This window comes from Molossus molossus, unplaced genomic scaffold (genome assembly GCF_014108415.1).
Source record: "Molossus molossus isolate mMolMol1 unplaced genomic scaffold, mMolMol1.p scaffold_m16_p_12, whole genome shotgun sequence".
NCBI lineage: Eukaryota > Metazoa > Chordata > Mammalia > Chiroptera > Molossidae > Molossus > Molossus molossus.
Window position 1 is genome coordinate 92,380,131 of NW_023425347.1, and position 21,129 is coordinate 92,401,259.

At 43.9% G+C, this 21,129-nt stretch overlaps 1 protein-coding gene across 6 annotated transcripts in view; it reads left to right on the forward strand.

The window, feature by feature from the left end:
• UBR4 (ubiquitin protein ligase E3 component n-recognin 4) overlaps nucleotides 1-21,129 on the forward strand; it is a 137,195-nt gene that overhangs the window by 59,962 nt on the left and 56,104 nt on the right. For 2 of the 6 annotated variants that reach the window (XM_036255541.1, XM_036255546.1), the window contains 19 exons: nucleotides 670-841; nucleotides 1,098-1,299; nucleotides 2,184-2,347; nucleotides 2,776-2,992; nucleotides 3,844-4,060; nucleotides 5,995-6,058; nucleotides 6,766-6,900; nucleotides 8,104-8,278; nucleotides 9,151-9,291; nucleotides 10,154-10,275; nucleotides 10,914-11,025; nucleotides 12,955-13,085; nucleotides 13,201-13,378; nucleotides 13,841-13,945; nucleotides 15,486-15,641; nucleotides 16,334-16,508; nucleotides 19,729-19,825; nucleotides 20,431-20,538; nucleotides 21,005-21,121. In XM_036255541.1, coding sequence (XP_036111434.1) covers nucleotides 670-841; nucleotides 1,098-1,299; nucleotides 2,184-2,347; nucleotides 2,776-2,992; nucleotides 3,844-4,060; nucleotides 5,995-6,058; nucleotides 6,766-6,900; nucleotides 8,104-8,278; nucleotides 9,151-9,291; nucleotides 10,154-10,275; nucleotides 10,914-11,025; nucleotides 12,955-13,085; nucleotides 13,201-13,378; nucleotides 13,841-13,945; nucleotides 15,486-15,641; nucleotides 16,334-16,508; nucleotides 19,729-19,825; nucleotides 20,431-20,538; nucleotides 21,005-21,121 — 2,788 coding nt within the window. The remainder of the gene's footprint in view (nucleotides 1-669; nucleotides 842-1,097; nucleotides 1,300-2,183; nucleotides 2,348-2,775; nucleotides 2,993-3,843; nucleotides 4,061-5,994; nucleotides 6,059-6,765; nucleotides 6,901-8,103; nucleotides 8,279-9,150; nucleotides 9,292-10,153; nucleotides 10,276-10,913; nucleotides 11,026-12,954; nucleotides 13,086-13,200; nucleotides 13,379-13,840; nucleotides 13,946-15,485; nucleotides 15,642-16,333; nucleotides 16,509-19,728; nucleotides 19,826-20,430; nucleotides 20,539-21,004; nucleotides 21,122-21,129) is intronic. The other 4 variants (XM_036255544.1, XM_036255545.1, XM_036255542.1 and 1 more) reach the window with 4 other exon arrangements.

Here is a 21,129-nt window from a genome sequence, read left to right on the forward strand (position 1 = left end):
AAACTGGATTTTAATGTGATTACTGAGTTTTGAGAAGGGAAAGTAAGTGTCTCTGGACACCATACTGTCCTAATACACTTTAAGTTGCCCTCCTGGGGGACTCTTCAGTCATAGAACATAGTATTGGTAGTGGGGCATAGTTGTGGTTGGGGAGGTAGAAGCTTCCATCAGGTTTTCAGATAATAGAGGTGTGTGGGAAGTAGTGAGTGTTTTATTTTGAGAGGGGGAAGAAGAGGTTTAGGACTTTTTCCCGTCTTTCTTATCTGCTATTGAAGAGCCATTTCTTTCTGGCCTCTATTTTGTAGATTACCTGGTTTGGGATGAAATAAGATAGATACCATTCATACATAACTTAAAGTGGGTCATCAGTCTTAGGCAGCTCCATGGCCCTATGTAGTTGACAACTTCTAGGCACATAGGGTCACATATTCCCTCAAACAGTGGAACCTAGCAATGGAGATCCTAACCAGGACTCTTGTTGGGGGTACACGTTGTGGCATATAAAAGTATACTCATGGCTCAGAATAGATCTGGGTCTCGTGGGTAATTGAGTCCCTGGACAGATAGCTTGCTCTGGGAGTCAAGTGTTCAGTGAGGATGGCCTTTAGGTCAAGGACAGCATGAGTAGATGGTGATTGACACCTGACTGGCCACTTTTCTTGTCTGCAGTTCTAATGGTGGCAGTAAGACATCTCCTGCCCTTTGCCAGTGGTCTGAGGTGATGAACCATCCTGGCTTGGTGTGTTGTGTCCAGCAAACTACAGGTGTGCCACTGGTAGTTATGGTGAAACCAGACACTTTTCTTATTCAAGAGATAAAGACTCTTCCTGCTAAGGCAAAGGTCAGTGCCACATTCTCCCATCACTTGAATAGATTGACCCTGGTCTAGTCTTTTGTTTGTATATTATGCTACTTTCCCAGCTCTTTCAATGGAGGTCTATAAAAGAATTTGGATCCATCTTTTCTTAAACACCTGTGCCACTCTTCTGCAGCCCTGCAACCGACTCTGAAACCAGTTGCTTCTCTGCCTCTTTCTCTGTGTAGGTTTTGATCTATAGGTGCAGGAACTAATACCTTCCTTTGTTTCCTTCTCCTAGATCCAAGACATGGTCGCCATTAGGCACACAGCCTGCAACGAGCAGCAGCGGACAACGATGATCTTGCTGTGTGAGGATGGCAGCCTGCGCATTTACATGGCCAATGTGGAGAACACCTCCTACTGGCTTCAGCCATCCCTGCAGCCCAGCAGTGTCATCAGCATAATGAAGCCTGTTCGGAAGCGCAAAACGGCCACCATCAGTAAGGCCCCTCCTCAAGACCAGTGGGGGATGGGGTAGCAGTCTTCTAGATGGTGGCTCAGAGTAGACTGTTGTAAATACCCGTGAAGAGTTGGTGACTATCCCGCTTGCACATTTTGTAAAGGTAGGGATATGTGCCAGCTAAAAAGTGGAATCAAGCTTCCTGAGGCCACCAGTGTTCTGTGTGTCTTTTAGAGACGCACTGTACAAACGGAAAGCGCCCATTGGCTCTCCATTTTGCGTTTGCCATTCTTAGGTGCCCAGTAAAGAATTATCTCTTGGACCTTGTTTGAGAGATTTTCCCCTGGGTTTGGGGAATATAGCTTGCATGGCATGAAGTGCAGGGTAGGCTATTCAGTTGATTAATTTCCCATTGAGTAGTGAAGAACCCCTCATAGGTCTCTGAGCTGGGAGTCTTGCTCCTGGCTGCTAGAGAACTATTCAGGAGTGAAAGCTTGAATTTAGGAGTGAGCAAATCTGGCTAAGCACAGATCATTGAGGAGGTCCTCCCATTACCTGAACTTTGTTCCAGTCTGTGTTTGAGATAGTAATGCAGCTCATCCTCCTGTAAAGAACCAGTTTCTATTTATTTTAAATAAACCAGCCATGAGAGGACCAATTGCCATTAAACATACCCAACACCAACATCAGATTTCTTTGTCTTGCTAGGTGACATTGGGGTTATAAGGATAATGACTGTTGGACAGCTAGCCACATGTAGGCATCATACTGATGCAAACATTATAATCCAGAGTTTGTCTAGAAAGCTTGGAGCATGTGAGTGTGGGCTCAGCTGGGAGGGGTCTTTACTTGTGGAGTGTGTGCAGAGGTGGTAGAGACTACACTTACCGATGCTCTCTGGCGATCTGATGCTGCTCTCCACAGCAACCCGGACGTCTAGCCAGGTGACCTTCCCCATTGACTTCTTTGAACACAACCAGCAGCTGACAGATGTGGAGTTTGGTGGTAATGACCTCCTGCAGGTCTACAATGCACAGCAGATAAAGCACCGGCTGAATTCCACTGGCATGTATGTGGCCAACACCAAGGTGAGGATTGTGTCAGGCTGGGCTCAGTCCCTCATAAATAGTACTGTTAGAGAACACATCTCTTTTTAGAATACAAGTATAAAGTATATACTCATGGCCACTCACCCTTGATTCTAGTTAAGTGGTCCCTGGAGTGAATGAATTTTCTTATTCCCACGCAGAAGGGCTTCTGTGCAATGTTATCAGCAGGGTTACTGTGCTAAGGGCAAGCAGGTGGTTACTGCTGGGGAGAAGGAAGCCTGAAATTGAAGAGAGCCTACTGCCTGCCTCAACTTGCCCATGTTTGGAAACAGGAAAATCATTACTGGAGAGTTAAAAGGATAAAGGTTCATGCTGGGATCACACATTAAGATATTGTCAGAGGAAGGCTTACAGGTTTGCCCTTAAGAACTTATTCGTTCTCTGATGTGTGCCTTTCCTCCCTGCAGCCCGGTGGCTTCACCATTGAGATTAGTAACAACAACAGCACAATGGTGATGACAGGCATGCGAATCCAGATTGGGACCCAGGCAATTGAACGAGCTCCATCATATATTGAGATCTTCGGCAGAACTATGCAGCTTAACCTGAGTCGCTCGCGCTGGTTTGATTTCCCTTTCACCAGAGAAGAAGCCCTGCAGGCTGATAAGAAACTGAACCTCTTCAGTGAGTCACAAGCCCCTGGCACAAACTATCCTTCCCATTGTGGCTACTGACTTGGGGGCCACTTCTCTGTGGCTCTCCAGTATTTTGGGCATCCTCTGCTCTACTTATATTTCTGTCATCACTGCTGTTATGAAACACTGGGCTTCATTTGAGATATGAAGGAGGCAAGGTGACAGGAAGGGGATCTACTTGAGAGTGGGAGGGGAGGAGACAGAGTCAAGCTGTGCTTGAGTGTCTACTTCTATAGGCTTGGGTCAGCCTTGCCGATGGGCTGCCTGCATGCTTATGCAGAGAGGAGGCAAGATGAGCATGTGAAATCACAAGGCTTTCTTAAAGCACAGATGGGAGCCATAGGTCCCATGTCACTGAGAGGTGTTTGGCAATACCTTGCAATGCTATTGAAAACTTAAAACTCCGAGTACAAATACTGAGCCTTTCCTACTCCTCACATCTTTCTCTAGTATTTACCGGCCACCTGTCTGATCCTGTTAGTATCAATGATAATCTGTGCTTTGAACAAAGGGAGTGCTCAGAGCTCCCTGGGGGTATGGAATGAGACATTTAGTACCCTGTTAGCACCAGAGGGTCTGATCTCTACAGTGATGGTTAGTGACTCTTCTTCCAAGTAGTGGACCTGGTAAGCTGTGGGCAGTGGAACGGTTTCTTCATGTGTTCAACATCTGTACAAGACTAAAGTGCTGCTGAAGTTGCAGGATATAAGGTTCTTTTACGACTGTAAAATGCATGTGATTTGCTACTTTGCTAAAACTTAGTCCAGTCTTTGCTTTGGAGGCAGTGGTTTTAGCCCTTCAGGGAATATGCTTCTTAATGGCTTCTCTTGCTTATTACAGTTGGGGCCTCAGTGGATCCAGCAGGTGTCACTATGATTGATGCTGTAAAAATTTATGGCAAGACTAAGGAGCAATTTGGCTGGCCAGATGAGCCCCCGGAAGAATTCCCTTCTGCCTCTGTCAGCAACATCTGTCCTTCAAACCTGAACCAGAGCAATGGCACTGGGGAAAGTGACTCAGCTGCCCCTACTACGACCAGTGGAACTGTCCTGGAGAGGTACCTGCACTGGCAGGGGTTGGCTTCAGTTCTCACCGTTGTTCACTATCCCTGCAGAACTTGTGCTTGAGAGAGAGTCAGTCTCTATTAACTGCCCCAAGTTGAGCCTGTGATTTTCAAGTTTTCACACAACCCCTGACACTTGCTGTGTCCTTAGTGTGCAGACAAAGCCTGAAAGTGTGCTGAGAGCCATCTGACTCCAGTCTCTGCCAGAGGGCTCTCTGCCTTCTCTTAGTGCTCAGGTACCCTTTGGAGTAGCCAGAGGCTGCTGAATAAGATGCTTAATTTAAGCCATTATTGTAGATTAGGATAGAGTATTGGTGAAATTATAGGGAAAACTCTTCCTTTTCATTCTTTCATCATTTTCTCATCTTTCTCTGCAGCAGCAACTTATGTGGTAATAACACTGCTGCAAGAGGCTGGCTGCTGCATCTAGCAGAGTTCAGAGCCTCCTAGGTTCCCTCCAGTGGCCTTCTTAAGCACTGCGCTCGGCTTCTTTGTGCTAGGTAGCTACTGGTTTGCCATGGCAGGTGAAGTAACTCATGATGTAAGATTTTGAGTTTCTTACATTGTAAGTCAGAAGAATAGCCTGGCTTGAATCACTGCCTCCCACCAGCAGCCTCCCCCCTCCCTTCTTTCTCTCTCTCACTTTTTCTCTTCCCCTACCCTGTTCTTATATTGTTTGCTTAGGATGTGTTTCCAGGTTTCTCTGAGCTTTACATTTTTTTCCTTTTTTTTTCCTTTGCTTCTACCCCCAAGTTCTGAAACTGAGTCCCTAACCAAGCTGGACCGGTTAGTATGCCCTCTTTCTTTCCTCTGCACGAGTGAGTGTGTGTCAGAGAGCAGTGTAACCCAATGGTGTGGCTTTGCATTGACTCTGCTTCTGTGGAAGAGTCCTCCTGCTTCTTTCTGTTCTGGTCATTGCACGGCTGCAGAGCTGTCCGTGTACAGGTGGAGAATGCAGAGGGTTGCACGTGCGCACTTGGTGTTGGCCGCTTCAGACATGTTGGCTTTCTCTTCCTTACCCCATTCCTCTCTGCGCTTCTCTACAGTGGATGAGAAGGGCGGCCAGGGGCAGTGGGACCACGGAGAAGTTCTGCCATCTGAAGAGCCACCGGAGAGCTTATTCTGTCGAACTTCGTTTAATGCCTCTGGTTCCTCTTCCCTGGCTCTTTATTGTCTTCCTTTACCCCTTGACCTTGCTGTCCAGCTGCCTTCTCATTCCTTTCCCTGTCTATCCAGAGCGTCGGCTGTCAGAGTGTTGGTCTTTTTACTATGCCACATTAAACTCACAGGAGGCGGCCCTGGGGAGCATGTTACTTGGTACCCTCCAAAGCTGGGTTTCCTGTTCTTTCCTAAGAGAAAATTGCTCAGGTTTCTAAAAGTGCTTTGTAGTATACTTTAAATGTTGGCAATAAGCATGCTCCTAAAAATCAGTTTGCTCTCTTCCCCATACTTAGGGACTTTTAGGAAGTACCTCTGCATTTTGTAGGAGGTGTAAGTAAAATACAAGCTATTTTCACAGTAGAAGATGGCTGGTCCTTTCCCCTTGTGTATGTATCCCTTTGCCTGTGGTCTGTGGGTACCTGAGCTTCGGGTCCCATTGCATCAAGACTGTTAAGCCCATCTCAGTGATCCCTGCCACAGGCAGCAGAGGGAAGCACATTTATCCTCTTTGAGGAAGAAAAGCCCTCTCTTTGAGTTCCGGATTATGAACATGGCCTTAGGCTGATCTCCAAGCAGGAGCCAGGTTTCTTCTGGCCTGTAACACAAGGAAACGATATGCATGGTGCCTGTGGCAGGTCTTCTTGTGCTTTGATTTTGTATTTGGCATTCATTAGCTGTCCCCAAGGTCCTCACAACTATAGTTTGCACAGGCTCAAGTGCAAGGCAGAAGGGTTGTTGTACTCAAGCCAGCTTTTTTGTCTCCCTAGGCTGGTTGTGAATTCTTTAGAAGCCCTGGAAAGCTGCTTTGCTGTTGGCCCAATCATCGAAAAGGCAAGTTACTTTTTCAAGTACATGGGCGCTTTCTGGAGAGGCAGGAAGTAAGTGGAGTCAGGAGGCCCCAGGGCCTCGCAGTTAAAGAACATTTACAGCTTAATCTTTATTTGCAGAGAAGCACCAGAGAAGTCTTCAGTTTAAGGCCTCCTGTCCTACTTTTGGGGGACCCTTAGAGTGTTTCCTAGAATAGGATGAGTACTGGTAAAAGAACACTGTTCTTGGAATCATGAGCTCAGACTCAATTTTTTTATTTTTTAAAAAATTTTTTTTTTTATCCTCACCCGAGGACATTTTTCCATTTTTGTACAGATAGAGTGGGAGGGAGAGAGAGGAAGGGAGAGAGAGAGAAACATCGACGTGAAGGGACACATCGAGTGGCTGCCACCCGCACGACCAACCAGGGCCGGGAACAAACTGCAACCGAAGTACGTGCCCTTAGCGGGAACCGAACCCGGGTCTCTCCGGACCGTAGGCCGACGCTCTAACCGCTGAGCCAAACTGGCCAGGGCCAGACTCAATTTTTATGCCTGTATTATGGAAGGATTATAATTTCTGAAATTCTTTGTTTGGCTTTTAGCAGTCCATGGAGCATCACCTTGCCCTGGGGGCCTAGCAGGGATGAAGGGGGAGGGCAGGGTGTAGACAGTGCATACGGCCTGGTGCATGTGGCAGGGTAATGGTAACCCTGCTGTGTTTCACATCAGGAGAGAAATAAGAATGCAGCTCAGGAGCTGGCCACTTTGCTGCTGTCCCTGCCAGCACCTGCCAGTGTCCAGCAGCAGTCTAAGAGCCTGCTGGCCAGCCTGCACACAAGCCGTTCTGCCTACCACAGCCACAAGGTAATTGCTGCTTCTTTGGGATGCCTTCTGTAGAAGTGGAGGTTGGGGCTGCCGACAGGGAGTCCAGCGTGTTGGCTTTCCGTCTGTCATGCAAGGGCATAGTGAAGTAAGGTGGGAAAGGATAGCTTTTGAGATTAGATCCACACAGTCTAAAATGTCTCCTGAGAAATTAATAGATATCCCTGCAAACTGAAGGTTTGCATTTATTTATTTATTTTTCCATCACTCTAATAGGACCAGTAAGATTTAAGAAAGAGAAGGGAGGGACATTCGAGTAGATGTATCTTCTTACTAGAAGAGAGTAAACAGAGGGGACTCATTCGGGAGATCAGGACTGCTGGTGTTTTCCCTTCACCAGCTGTGGTACCGCCATAATTAGGCGTACTTGCTTGTGAGGAAATTGTTGAATGTTTGTTGGGGAGCTACTGAGGGAGAAATCTGGGGAGAGAGGGTCTCACCTATAAAAGTAAGTAGGGCTGCAGGTGGTAAGTTAGGCCAGTTTCCACACATGGAAAGGATGACAGTTCCAGTCCATGAGGAAGAAGCTTTGGTTAGCTTTTATGCCTCCAATCCGAGGAACTGAGAACTGCAGTTTAACCTGCTGAACCTTTCAAGGAAAGGTAGCGTTGGAAGCACAATCTTTGGATGACACAAACTGGCAAAAGAATGACTCTTTTCTTTTTTAAACCCTTACCTGAGAATGTGTTCACTGATTTTAGAGAGAGAGGAAAGAGGAGAGAGAAAGGGAGAGAGGGAAACATCCATTACTTCCCATGTGTGCCCTGATCAGGGATCGAATCCACAACCTGGGTATGTGCCCTGATCAGGAATTGAACCTGCAACCTTTGATGTGTGGCATGATGCTACAACCAACTGAGCCACTCAGCCAGGGTGCAAAGGAATGACTTTTATTGTAAGAAAGAGATCTGGGATGTTGCAGTTTTGGAGAATTGGATGGTTTCTACTTTTTCCCATCATACTTTGATACTGATTTTATGGCTTTTGATTTTTTTTTTTTTAGTGCCTTTAATATTTTATGTATTAGAAGTTTAACTTTGAAGATTTGTTCCAGTTCACTGGTAGTAATTTACGTGTTCTCCTGAGAGGAGGTAGCCATCCTGATGATCTGCCAGCTCTCCTTTCTGCTTTGCTTTAGTACCCAGCCCTTGCTTGTGGTTATCCTCTGTGATCCTTTCGTTATAGGATCAGGCCCTGCTGAGCAAAGCTGTGCAGTGTCTCAACACATCCAGCAAAGAAGGCAAGGACTTGGACCCTGAGGTCTTCCAGAGACTGGTGATCACAGCTCGCTCCATTGCCATCATGCGCCCTAACAACCTTGTCCACTTTACGGAGTCAAAGCTGCCCCAGATGGAAACAGGTGAACTTGGCCTTATATGGCTGTGGTCCTGATCTGCTTAATATACCTTCTACACACTTTCATCCTCTTGCTGTTGTCACTGGCCTTTGACTGACTTCACATTCTGAGCCAGGAATTGTACTTTCTTATCTTTATACCTTTGGAGTGTTTGTGACGTTAAGATTGTACCATTTTAAGTAAATGTTACTCTTTTCAGTGCTTACTCCTTGAATTATCCTTGGGTTTATTTAGTGCTCTGAACATTGATATATAATCTGTCACTACCTCTTAATGATCTTCAGGGTAAAGTTAAGCTTAGGCCCTGATATCTTCAAAATAAAAGGTTCATGTCTTTTATTTTCATGCTGTTCTTTTGCCAGTATTTTGTTAATACACGTGGTAGCCTTTTTTAGTGCTCAATTCTGTTTCCTCCTGTCTCCTCATTTTATCTGGGTACTAAACTTGTTTCACCTTTATCAAATATGGTTTTTTGATGCCTTTATAATTCTCTGTTATTTACATGCACCCATATGTCAGCATCTTGTTCCCCTTTCTAACACTATGATCCAGGAATCATTCTAGGAAATCTCAAATGTTCTTCCAGTCATTAGAAGTTGAACAGTTGGACCTGAGGTCTCCAAATCTGCTGTAAAGATCCTGATTGCTCCCACTTCTGCTTAATTCTAACATACAATGTTTTCTGTGATATTCCTTTCCCAGACTGTTTTTTTCCTAGATGTGCCTGCTGGAATCTAGGGATAGTTGGCATATTGATTGGGGCCCCACTTGAAACTCCCTCCCCAGGCAAGCTTCCTTGACCTGAGTTAACCTTAAAACAAATTAAATTCCATCTCTAATTTACTGTCATTAATTATTTTCTTTCTCCTGCTTAGAAGGAGTGGAAGAGGGGAGAGAGCCTCAGAAGCAGTTGGAAGGAGATTGCTGTAGTTTCATCACCCAGCTGGTGAATCACTTCTGGAAACTCCATGCATCCAAACCGAAGAATGCCTTCTTGGCACCTGCCTGCCTGCCAGGTATCATGCTGAAAGGAACACTTGAGTCTTGATAGATAGTGAAGTCTGACACGTGTTCTGTCTTTGAACAGATCAAACCCCTAGCCTTTAGTCTTCATCATCTATTTCTTCCAGAATTAACAGGTAGGAGGTAGAAGTCTGTGCTATCAGTGCATTGTCCCTGATACAGGAATGCAGTGGAGGGGCAGAGAAGTGGGGTTTTCTTGTGTCTCTTCATGTCGGGGTGAATATTTGTGTGTGTGTGTGTGTGTGTGTGTGTGTGTGTGTATCCTAGTTGTGTTTTGTTTTTTAAAAAATCTTTGAGAGTTTGATTAAAAGCCATTTCAAAAGGTAAAAATTAAGTATCAGCCTTGAGAATTACATTGTTTCTAAGCTACCACTGCCTTTGGTATCTAATTTCTCACACTGTCCTGAGAATAGGTGGGAGAGTCAGGATCTGAAATGCAATCTAGAAAAGTAAAACAACCCGTAGTACATGTGTTTGTAGGTTGCTTGGGTAGTTAACCTAAAAGGCATGTCAAGGTCATGTTTATCATCACCTAAGGTTTGGGGTTAGTGATGGCTCATCTTTTCACACTTTGATATCCTGTTTTGATATCCAAGAGAGTAGACAACTACTCATTTCTGTATGCAGGATATCTGGAAAGGCTTTTGAGGACAGTTTGGGAGATTAGGATACTATTAACAAAACAAATCAAATAATGCTGACAGCCTGTATTCTGTGTGTGTTTTGTTTTGCTGTATGTGTACTAGTTATTATTTTTCTGGCTTGATCTTTATGTGGGGATAAGAATTTGTTCTTTTGTCTTGGACTCTCAGGTAGTTAGAAGTTTTGCCATTATGTCTCCCCCACCCCCTTTAGGCCTAACGCATATTGAAGCTACTGTCAATGCTCTGGTAGACATTATCCATGGCTACTGTACGTGTGAGCTGGACTGTATTAACACAGCATCCAAGATCTACATGCAGATGCTACTGTGTCCTGTACGTATCATTACAACCCCACATAGCCTGGGGATGTCCAGAAAATTTTTTTTATAAGTTTGCTCTCTAATGAAATAAAACAGGTTTAAAGGAGAAAATGGGAATTAAGAGTTCTGAATATCAATAAAAGCTTTAAGATTTTACGCATTCCTTGGGAAAAAAATGGTTTGAAGAGGTTATGGACTTTGTATTGTTTAGTGTTGAATCCCCAGGAATTTCCTGGTCATTGCTACTTACTGCTAAGCTAGGTATTAATTAAAATGAGTATGTGAAGGACCATCACCATCTATTTCCAGTGATTCTGTCACAGAAGCTAAGTGTTTGAGGTACTGATTTTAGATAGAGCTAAGATGAGCCTGATCATTTGATGAAAAGCCAAAACCACAGCTACAGTGACTTTAGGGGCAAATGACCTGCCAGTTTGTCACCAGGACTGAGTTACAAGAATGTCATATAAGGGTCTTACACATGCCAGGTCAGGAAATGGGTTAAGTGCTGAACTTGGTCAGAAGGGTTACCAGCGAGAGTAGGTAGGTCTTCCACATGCATGTACATGATTGCCCAGAGACGAAAGTGTTTTGTAGACAGTTTCATGTATAATATAAAACCTAAGCATGACAGTTTTCTTTCAACCTCAGGATCCTGCCGTGAGCTTCTCTTGTAAACAAGCTCTAATTCGAGTCCTAAGGCCCAGGAACAAGCGGAGACATGTGACATTGCCCTCCTCCCCTCGAAGCAACACTCCAATGGGTAATGTGAGGTCTGGGTTTAGGCTCATATGGGTGTGGTGGGAAGGGGGAGAAGGGAGGATGTGCTGCCTATGTTGACCCAGGTCCTGGAGACTTGTTTGTATATCCTTTGTTTTTACCCTAACCTTATTCCATAAAGAATTTAAGGTGTTGCCCTGGCCAGTCTGGCTCAGCGGTTAGAGCGTCGGCCTATGATCCAGAGAGACCCGGGTTCAGTTCCCGCTAAGGGCACATACCTCGGTTGCAGTTCGTTCCCAGTCCTGGTTGGGTCGTGCGGGAGGCAGCCACTCGATGTGTCCCTTTCGATGTTTCTCTCTCTCTCCCCCCCTTTCTCTCTCCCATTCTATCTGAACAAAAAATGTCCTCAGGTGAGGAAAAAAAAAAAAATTAAAAAAAAAAAAAAGAATTTAAGATGTCATGTAAAAATGCATATAGTAATAAAGAAAAAGCCATGGGAAAATAAAGGTGTAATAGTGTAAAATCAAGCCAAGGATGCAAAAAAAAAAAAAGTCTACATCATGAGGTCCTCCATGGTTAAGTGAAGATCCTATATTTGATTGAAAGAGCCATAGCAAAAATAACACAAGGCAAATTTTCAGGAAAAATAGACTTACTGGCATAAAAGCTCTACTTTAAGGGTCCATTTTGTTGCCTAGCGTGTAGGCAACAAATCCTCAGCGGTCTTGCCTGCAGCGTTTGACAGATTTCACCAGAGATTTTCCTCATGGTACACTTGAACACAAATTCAGTGCATAACATTTAACACTAGAAAAGCAGTTCTCCAAGTATCTACATAGTAGCATTATATTACGGAACTCTGGTTACTTGATTTGCCTCAGAAGTAAATTTCCAATGAAAGTTAAATACATAATTTTATATTTTCTATTAGCCACATTATAAAGAGTAAAAAGTATTTTGAAATTAACTTACTAATTAATCTAGTATATAAAATATTTTAACACATCAATATAAGTTATTAGTGAAATATTTTGCAACCTTAAAAATATTTTTTTGTATAGTCTTTACCTAGAATGTAGTATACACTGATGTCACATCTCCATTTATACTAGTCACATTCTAAATTCTCAGTAGACACATGAGGCTGGTGGCTACTGTATGGTACAGCGTGGGTGTAGAGAAATGCTCTTAACTGACCTTCAACCTTACTTGAATGTCATAGATCTTATCTGAGCTTTTGATGAGTTAGGCAACAGTTTGTGCATCTTTGGTGAGGAGCTAGAGTGCAGATAGTGTATGTTTCCAATTAAGGCCACATTCACATGTTTTCCCAGCCCACTGAGTGGGAGGCAAGGTCTCTGTCTTCTTCTGACAGTTAGGAGTCTAACTTCTCCCTTATGAGAAGGCCTCTCCCCTTTACACAGGAGCTGCCTGGGCAGGACCTGTAGTGGTGTCCTCAGCCTCCATTTGATTTTACATTTCAATTCTGGTTCTTCTTATAATGATTATGTAGTGTGAAAATCTAAATGACCCAGTTTTGGAAAAAAATAGTAAAATAACACTCCAAGCTGCTATGACAGATAACAGATAATATTATTTATTTATTTTCTTTGTGTTGTCCAAGGTCTCCTAAGAGTTGTTGGGAACTTGTGGGCTTGCTGGTCTTAGATTTCTCTGCTTTATGGAAATCCTTTTGGAATCTAAGGTTTTCCCCCACTCCCTTCATCAGCTGGAAAAAGTCTTTTCCTGGGTGGGGGCAAGCTGTCACTATCAACCCCATCTTCCCAGACCCTGCCAGGTCCAGGAAGCATGAGAACAGGCTGGACATAGCACTCTGGAGTTTACCTCTAAGGCATAGGAGCCAGCTAGTAACTTGCCTGGGTTTTTGTTTGCTCCATGACTCCTCACACCACATGCTGAGGGAAGAAAGACCTTGAAGTATCTTCAGGTGACTGGGGTTTCTTTGACCCAGGAGACAAGGATGATGATGATGATGATGATGCAGATGAGAAAATGCAGTCATCGGGAATCCCGAATGGTGGTCACATCCGTCAGGAAAGCCAGGAACAGAGTGAGGTCGATCATGGAGATTTTGAGATGGTGGTGAGTCTGGATCCAGAGAGGGGAAGAGGGGCCTCTAACTCTCCTCTAGCTCTTATTCAGTGGACTTCCAAGATCTTCCCTTTACCATGGGACACTGACAGAGCTTTCTTTGCAGTCTGAGTCGATGGTCCTGGAGACAGCCGAAAATGTCAACAATGGCAACCCCTCTCCCCTGGAGGCCCTGCTTGCAGGTGCAGAGGGCTTTCCCCCCATGCTGGACATCCCACCTGATGCAGATGATGAGACCATGGTTGAACTAGCCATTGCCCTGAGCCTGCAGCAGGACCAACAAGGTAGAAGGCCATGTCAGGAACACGGTGGCTCATTGGCTTTGCACAGGAAAGAGGGTTTGATAGTTACTGATGGGCAGTTAACTTAGCTTGTCCCCAGATTTGGGGAGAGGTTGATCTGGGTGAGAGCTGTTCAGAGATACAGGTGGAGAGTGAGAGGAATTGTGGTAACATTTTTGGTCTGGGAACCAATCTCATAGTTTGTTAGTTTGGTCCTTTGGATTGTTCCCTCCAAAATCTGTTAGATTCCTCCAGCCTGTGCCCTACCTGAATTGAAGGAAGCCTTCCACCATCTCTGTAACCAAATGTGGTGGTTGGACAGCAGTAACTGTTGATCAACTTCCTCTAGGCCAGAGGGGTTCTAATACTGGTGAGTTTAGACTCCTGAGGACAGCAGGTGGCCAAAGCAGCATCGTGGATGGGGTCTGGAGGGGATGTTGTGCTCACTCTCCACTTGTTTCCCAGGCAGCAGCAGCAGTGCCCTGGGCCTGCAGAGCCTGGGGCTGTCCGGCCAAGCACCCAGCTCTTCCTCTCTGGACGCAGGAACCCTCTCTGACACCACAGCATCAGGTAACTGTCCACAGCAAGGAGCACGGCTCAGGGCCCCAGGGCCCTCAGGCCTTGATTCCAATGCTGTGAGAGTGTAATGGGCAGCTGCTTTGACAGGCCATTCTGGACTTTTCGCTTCTGCCTTTGTTTTGGAAATACGGGTGTGGAAGGCATACTGATGCAGCTTGGCAAGGATGCTCATGGCTTCGCTTCCTACACTGCATGCTCCCTGGCTTCACTAATTCCCTGAGGCAAGGCCAAGAGAACAGCTTGCAGGTTGTTTAACTTTATGGCTTAAATTACAGCTTTCAGATGAAGTTCTTCATCGGAGTTCTAACATTTTAGACAACATTAAAATAAAGACAAGAAGTAGACATTATACATTTTAACTGTTTTCTCTTCATTTTCAAATAAAAGAAGCTGCAAGAAGCCAAGTTAGCTGCAGGTCATTGTGGCTAACCCTCAGGGATCTGTGAGTTTGGGAGGTAGGGATTTTGTACACAATTCAAATGAATAGGAAATGTTCAGACCTCATTTTGTCTTCACTTTCCATCTCTTTCCTAACTTGATTAAAACATTTCTTGAGTAAAGAGTTGGACCAAAATAGAAGATGTTGGAGCATTTGAACAAGCCGCTGGAAAAGCAACCCGAGTAATTTAAGGGTTGACTTGGAATTTTTCAGACTGATGCTTCCCTATATTTGTTTTTTTTTCTTTTTTCTTTTCCTTTTGGGGGTTTTACCCTGAATAGGTAAGAAATAGAGAAATTGGCTGTCCCTTTTCACCTGTTGCCATGGCTTGTTGCTTTCCTTGGTCCCTCCAATTGCTGTCATTTCAGGCTCGGAGGTCACTGTTGTGCTGTGCCAGTCATGTTCCTACTGTACCCTGTGGCTGTCTTGGCTTTTGTTCCCCATGCACCTCATCCAGCATTTTCCTCCTGTCTCAGCTCAGCCCTGATCCTGGATGCTGTGGCTGTCTCTGGGGAATTTCCTTGCTTCATTATTAGCATCTGATGAGGATGATTAGGCGGTGTGAAATTTCCCAGTGAGCTCCCCTCTGGACCACCTGTTTAAAAAGAAAAACAAATAGGGTTGATTCAAGAGTTCACATAAATGATTTCCTAACATAAGCACAAGTAGCTTGTTACTAAAAATATCTCATTAAAATGAAGAGTTCTATGTTAATGGCTACTTTCCAATCTCAGCAGGTGTCAGTAACACCTACACAATGATGACTATGAAGCATTTTAGCTAGAAAACTGTGTGTCCATGTCACAGATTCTTAATGAAATCTCTGCCATGTCACAGATTCTTAACGAAATCTCTGCACTGTTCTACTCACACTGATAACAGCGAAGGAAGTGCCCAGTGAACTGGGTTTTCACTTCTGTCTCAGTACTGTTCACAATCCACTGTGTATAGTGTTTGTTCCTGTTACTTATTAACCAGCAAAGCAAGTCTTTCCCTTTTTCCTTTGACGACAGGACAGATAAACTGCATTGTGTCCTCTGCACTATATGGTTTGATGCTTTCGCTCCAAGGGGGGGTTTTTACCTGTAACAGCTCTCGTTACTCTCTCAGCTCCAGCCTCAGACGATGAGGGCAGCACAGCAGCGACTGATGGTTCCACCCTTCGGACCTCTCCTGCTGAACATGGTGGTAGTGTGGGCTCGGAGAGCGGGGGAAGTGCAGTGGACTCCGTGGCTGGCGAACACAGTGGTAATGTGGCTTGGGGTCCTGATCTCCTTGGGCAGAGGGTGGGGACAAAATGGAATCAATCCCCTGCCTGACTCCTGGAATTGGTGTCAGCAGAGGGAAGCTTTGGGGACTCATTGAAAAATTCATGGAATTCATTTGACCTCACCCCTGGAGTTTCAAGTGTTTAGTGATAATAGCTTAAGCTCAGTGAGGTTAATATTGGAATATTTTATAGGCAGCTTTTAGTTATCTGTTAGTGGAAGAAAGCAGTGACATACCTAATCCCAATTTATGGTTAATCTAAAACAATTATGGCATGGCCTTGAAATTCATTGTACTGGTTTTTGCTCCTGTTAGGGAAATCAGTCTGGATGTGAAAATTTTTTATGGGAGAGGTTAAGAGTAGCTGATATCTAGATTCTCAAATCGGTGTATATCCTCTGGAATGTGAAACGGAAATTTATTAGTAGCTGTGATTAAGATAGTTCTTGTAGGTAGATACTATGTTTTGTAGAAGGCTGAATGGCTGTCTTGAGAATCATTTAGCATAGTGCTATGAGTCAAAATTGTGAATTTCATCCTTATATAGCTTCACACAGAAGACAACATTTCTAAAACTACCAGCCATCTTCTAACTATGGCTGACTTCTGAATGCATCGGATTCCATCATGCTTTGGGAGTTGATTTGTGCTTTTTAACCATTTCCCTCCAGTATCCGGCCGGAGCAGTGCTTATGGTGATACCACAGCGGAGGGACATCCAGCTGGACCAGGAAGTGTCAGCTCAAGCACTGGTGCCATCAGCACCACAACTGGACACCAGGAAGGAGATGGCTCCGAGGGAGAAGGGGAAGGGGAAGGAGAAGGAGATGTCCACACCAGCAACAGGTCAGGACCTGGTCATTCTGTCAAGAGGCTTTCCTGTGGGGAAATATTTTAGGAATAGGATGAAGGATCCATTGCAGGATCCAGGTGATAACAGTATATCTCTTTTGAAATATGAAGATAATAAATTCATGATGCAGTTTTAAATTTTAGCAAGTGTTCTAGATCTTTGTCCTAGTTAGAATTATGTCAAATCAATTTCAGAGAGAATAAAAAGTAGTATTTCCCTTAAAGCTTCCCTATATTCCTAGTAACTGAGAAATGGTTGTCATAAAAACATGTTTTCTCCTCATTCAAATCTTTCTTTTTTTTTTTTTTATCCTCACCTGAGGACATTTTTCCATTTTTTGTTCACATAGAGTGGGGGAGAGAGAGAGAGAGAGAGAGAGAGAGAGAGAGAGAAAGAGAGAGAGAAAGAGAGAGAGAAACATCGACGTAAAAGGGACACATTGAGTGGCTGCCTCTCGCACGACCCATCCAGGGCCTGGGACAAACTGTAACCGAGGCACATGCCCTTAGCAGGACCCGAACCTGGGACTCTCTGGACCGCAGGCCAGCACTCTAAACCGCTGAGCCAAACCGGCCAGGGCTCAACTCTTTCTTTTTTCATCATTACCCATAAACTCATTTTGTAGCATTCTCTTTGTTAATGGCATTGTTATATGCTCAATAGTGATAGCTGTTAAATATACACTAGCAATAGTTGCTTGCTCAGCATGTTTATAAGGAAGCTACTGAAGAAGTAAGACAGAGACAATTTTTATGTTTAAAAATTACAGTGATGGAGCACTTGGCAAATTGAAACTAATTTATAAATTCTAATCCAATGCCCTCAAGGTATTCTGGTGGTTTTTATACTGGATTGGCGGAGTGAATATATTCTTAACCAAGAGGTGACTAGAGAAATAGGAAGAAAATCTTAAGAATTCACTGTGATGTAGTGTTTGTTAAATTTGTTGAGGCCCACAGTTATCACATTAGTGTAGAAATAATGATTCAATATTTTGAACTGAATGATTTTTAGCAGAAAAACTCATTTTGTTGACTTTTTTCTTTGCGTGTGTGTATTCATTTACATGCATGTTCTTCAAACATGAAGATTTTAATCCATCTCAAAGATTACATTTCATCTCTTCCTCTCTCTCTCTCTTCCACTCTATCTGAACAAAAATGGAAAAATGTCCTTGGGTGAGGATAAAAAAAAGAGAGAGAAAGATTTGAGTGAAGAGGACACATGTTTTTATGACAACCACTTCTCAGTACTAGGAATATAGGGAAGCTTTAAGGGAAAAACTACTTCCTGTTCTCTCTGAAATGGAGGTGACATAATTCTAACTAGGACAAAGAAGACAAATCTAGAACACTTGCTAAGATTTAAAGCTGCACTGCTGCTGTCCTCTCAGCTTCCCTCACTTGCACCTCGCCCGTCCTGGCCAGTTCTTGCTTGTTTGTAGCCCCCACAGCTTGCCTGATTACTCACGAACGCACGGGTGGGCTTCTGTGTGACAGCATTCTAAAGGGCATTTGGCGCATTTCTTCAAGTTCTGTTTAGAATGGTAATTATTCAAATAAGACACTGTTCTTTCACTCAGAGTTTAAAATTTATTATTATTATTATTTTTGGTTAATCTTTACCCTAGGATTGATTTCTAGAGAGGGTGGAAGGGAGGGAGGGAGGGAGGGAGGGAGAGAGGAACATCAATGTGAGAGAGACATATCAGTTGGTTTCCTCTCGCACGACCCCAACTGGGGCCAGGAATCAAACCTGCAACCCAGGTTTGGGCCCCCGACCGGGAATTGAACCGGCAACCCCTCGGTCTGAGGGCTGCTGACGCTCTAACTCAGTGGTTCTCAACCTTCCTAATGCTGCGACCTTTTAATACAGTTCCTCAGGTTGTAGTGACCCCCAACCATAAAATTATTTTTATTGCTACTTCATAGCTGTAATTTTTCTACTGTTCTGTCTTAGGCAACCCCTGTGAAAGGTTGTTTGACCCCCAAAGGGGTCGTGACCCACAGGTTGAGAACTGCTGCCAAATGCTGAGCCAAACCAGTCAGGGCAGATTTTTACTATTTTGTAAATATTCTGAATAACTGCCTGCTGAGATATATAATACATGAAAATCACACTTTAAAAAATAGATCAGCGTTTCATTTCTTACGAACAGTCCATAAAGTAAAATGAAGAATGATTTACTATGGGAGTGAATCCATTAATTCATTCAGCAAATGAACTCTTAAATTCATGTAAGACCATCTGTTAGGTGAAACTGCCAACCATCTTGTCCACAAGACCTAATTAATTTATTTTCATGTTGGTCCTTTTGAATCAGTGTATTCACTAGAGATCCAAGGGCATACCCTACTTAGTATGAAAGCCCAGCTGTGTATCTGCAGATGAAGAAGGCTAGGTAGTGGCCAACAGAGTGTATGGTAGAACTCATGGGTTCGGTATGGGAAGGGTGGTGTTGAAATAGAATTTTGTACTAGGAAAAATGATGGGCAAGGTGTGAGAGGACAGGGTAAAGCAGTGACAGGCCTTCCTGAGGACTTGGGAAGCATGAGAGTGAGAAGGTTGGGTCACTATGCAACTGGATGATGCAGTTTTTTTTTTTTTTTTTGCATTTATCTTCAGATAGAGCGGGAGGGAGAGAGAGAAACATCGATGTGAGAGAGACACATCAAGTGGTTGCCACCCAAATGATCCCAACCAGGGCCAGGGACAAACTGCAACTGAGGTACATACCCTTAACAGGAACCGAACCCGGGTCTCTCTGGTCTGTGGGCCGACGCTCTAACCACTGAGCCAAGCCGGCTAGGGCTGCAGACTTTATAGATAGAAGAATGCCAGAAAATAATGCCTGGAGGCAGAATAGAGCCATGTGCTAGAAAGAAGCCATCGTGTGTAATATTGAAATTTTGATTTTGATACTGAGAACAGCTAGGACCTGATTGCTCGAGCAGTATTTTAACTTTTCTCTGGTAGGTTTTCAGTATACCATTAATTGTATTTTGCAATAGTTTTGCTCCCTTTTTAACAGGGTGAGATTTCTTCCATGTTGCTGGTATACCAGATAGGCATTTATTAACATTTTTTGACGCTAGGATTGTTCTTAAGCAGTAGTTGCCTTGTTTACCTTGGGAGCAAGAGGAAAGAGCTATATTCAACTGGTAAGTGGTTGTATATTACCTCATATTTCATATATTTTCTTTGGCCTTGTAGGCTGCACATGGTCCGTCTGATGCTGTTGGAAAGACTACTGCAAACCTTGCCCCAGTTACGAAATGTTGGAGGTGTCCGGGCCATCCCATACATGCAGGTATCCCTCAGTTCACTGTCACATTATAGTTGGGCATCCTAAAGCATGATGACATTCCTCTTCCAGAGGCTCTGTAAGGCTTTGGTATTAGGTCATAAAACAATGGAATTCAATTTTGAACTGCAAGTCATAGCCCTTTATAGATGAGAAGCCCAAGGGTCAGAGAATTTTTTTAAAATGTCCACAGTCATCCAGCTAGTTATTGACAGAGTGAGGAGTAAAAGTGTGCTCCAGAGATTCTTAGTCTGTAGTGATTTTTCATTAATATTAGTGTATTAGAGTATGGTCTTGTGGTAGCTATTTTTTCACTAGCTGCACAGTGCCCTGTTTCAACCCTCCTTGGCTGGCTGTAATGTAGCTTAGTCATTTAGTTTGCAAACTTTTTGCAAAATGACTGCTGTGATGCCAAATGTGGTACATACCAAAATTTCACTTTTCTGACCCTGGACACTTAAACTTTGCATACCTTGGGAGTTAGAACCTTCTCATGGATACTGTTATGATTGTCAGGGAAGTCAGGTAGATGGGGATTTTTTCTGAAACAGCTTGTGTTTCGAGTTGTTTTCTAGGGAATTGGTTTTCACGTTTTCTCTATTAACTTCTAGGTCATTCTGATGCTCACTGCAGATCTGGATGGAGAAGACGAGAAAGACAAGGGTGCCCTGGATAACCTACTTTCCCAGCTTATTGCTGAACTGGGCATGGATAAAAAGGTAAAATTTGAGAGTTATACTGTAAAAAAGAGGGATTGGCTAAGATGAGTTCTCAGTTTTTTATTCTTCTCTTAGAGAATTTCCCCTAGTTTCAGGGGGTGACCATCCATTGAGGGCTCTAGTTCTGTTGATTCAACAAAAATGTTTTCAGTGCCTACTTTGACCCAGGCATACTTTTGGATCTGGGAATAAATGAGGAGCACGAGGAAGTCCCTACACTTATGGACATTCTCTAGTTCTACAAGGTGAAAAGAGTAAATTAATTGTTTCTATCTTAATATGTGTGGCTCCCTAAGTGTATAAGGCTTTCGGTAATCCAGGTGCAGTCCATGGATACATGAGCTTGTTTTGTCTCTGATTTCGCCTGAGGAGCATTTAGTGTTGATAGGCTTGAGTGAATGTTACTAAGAGGATGCCTCAAGCTTATGAGTAAGTGTGAGCATCTGGGTTGTGCTTCCGTCTGCAGGACGTCTCCAAGAAGAATGAGCGCAGTGCCCTAAATGAAGTCCATCTGGTAGTAATGAGACTCCTGAGTGTCTTCATGTCCCGGACCAAATCCGGATCCAAGTCTTCCATTTGTGAGGTATTTTT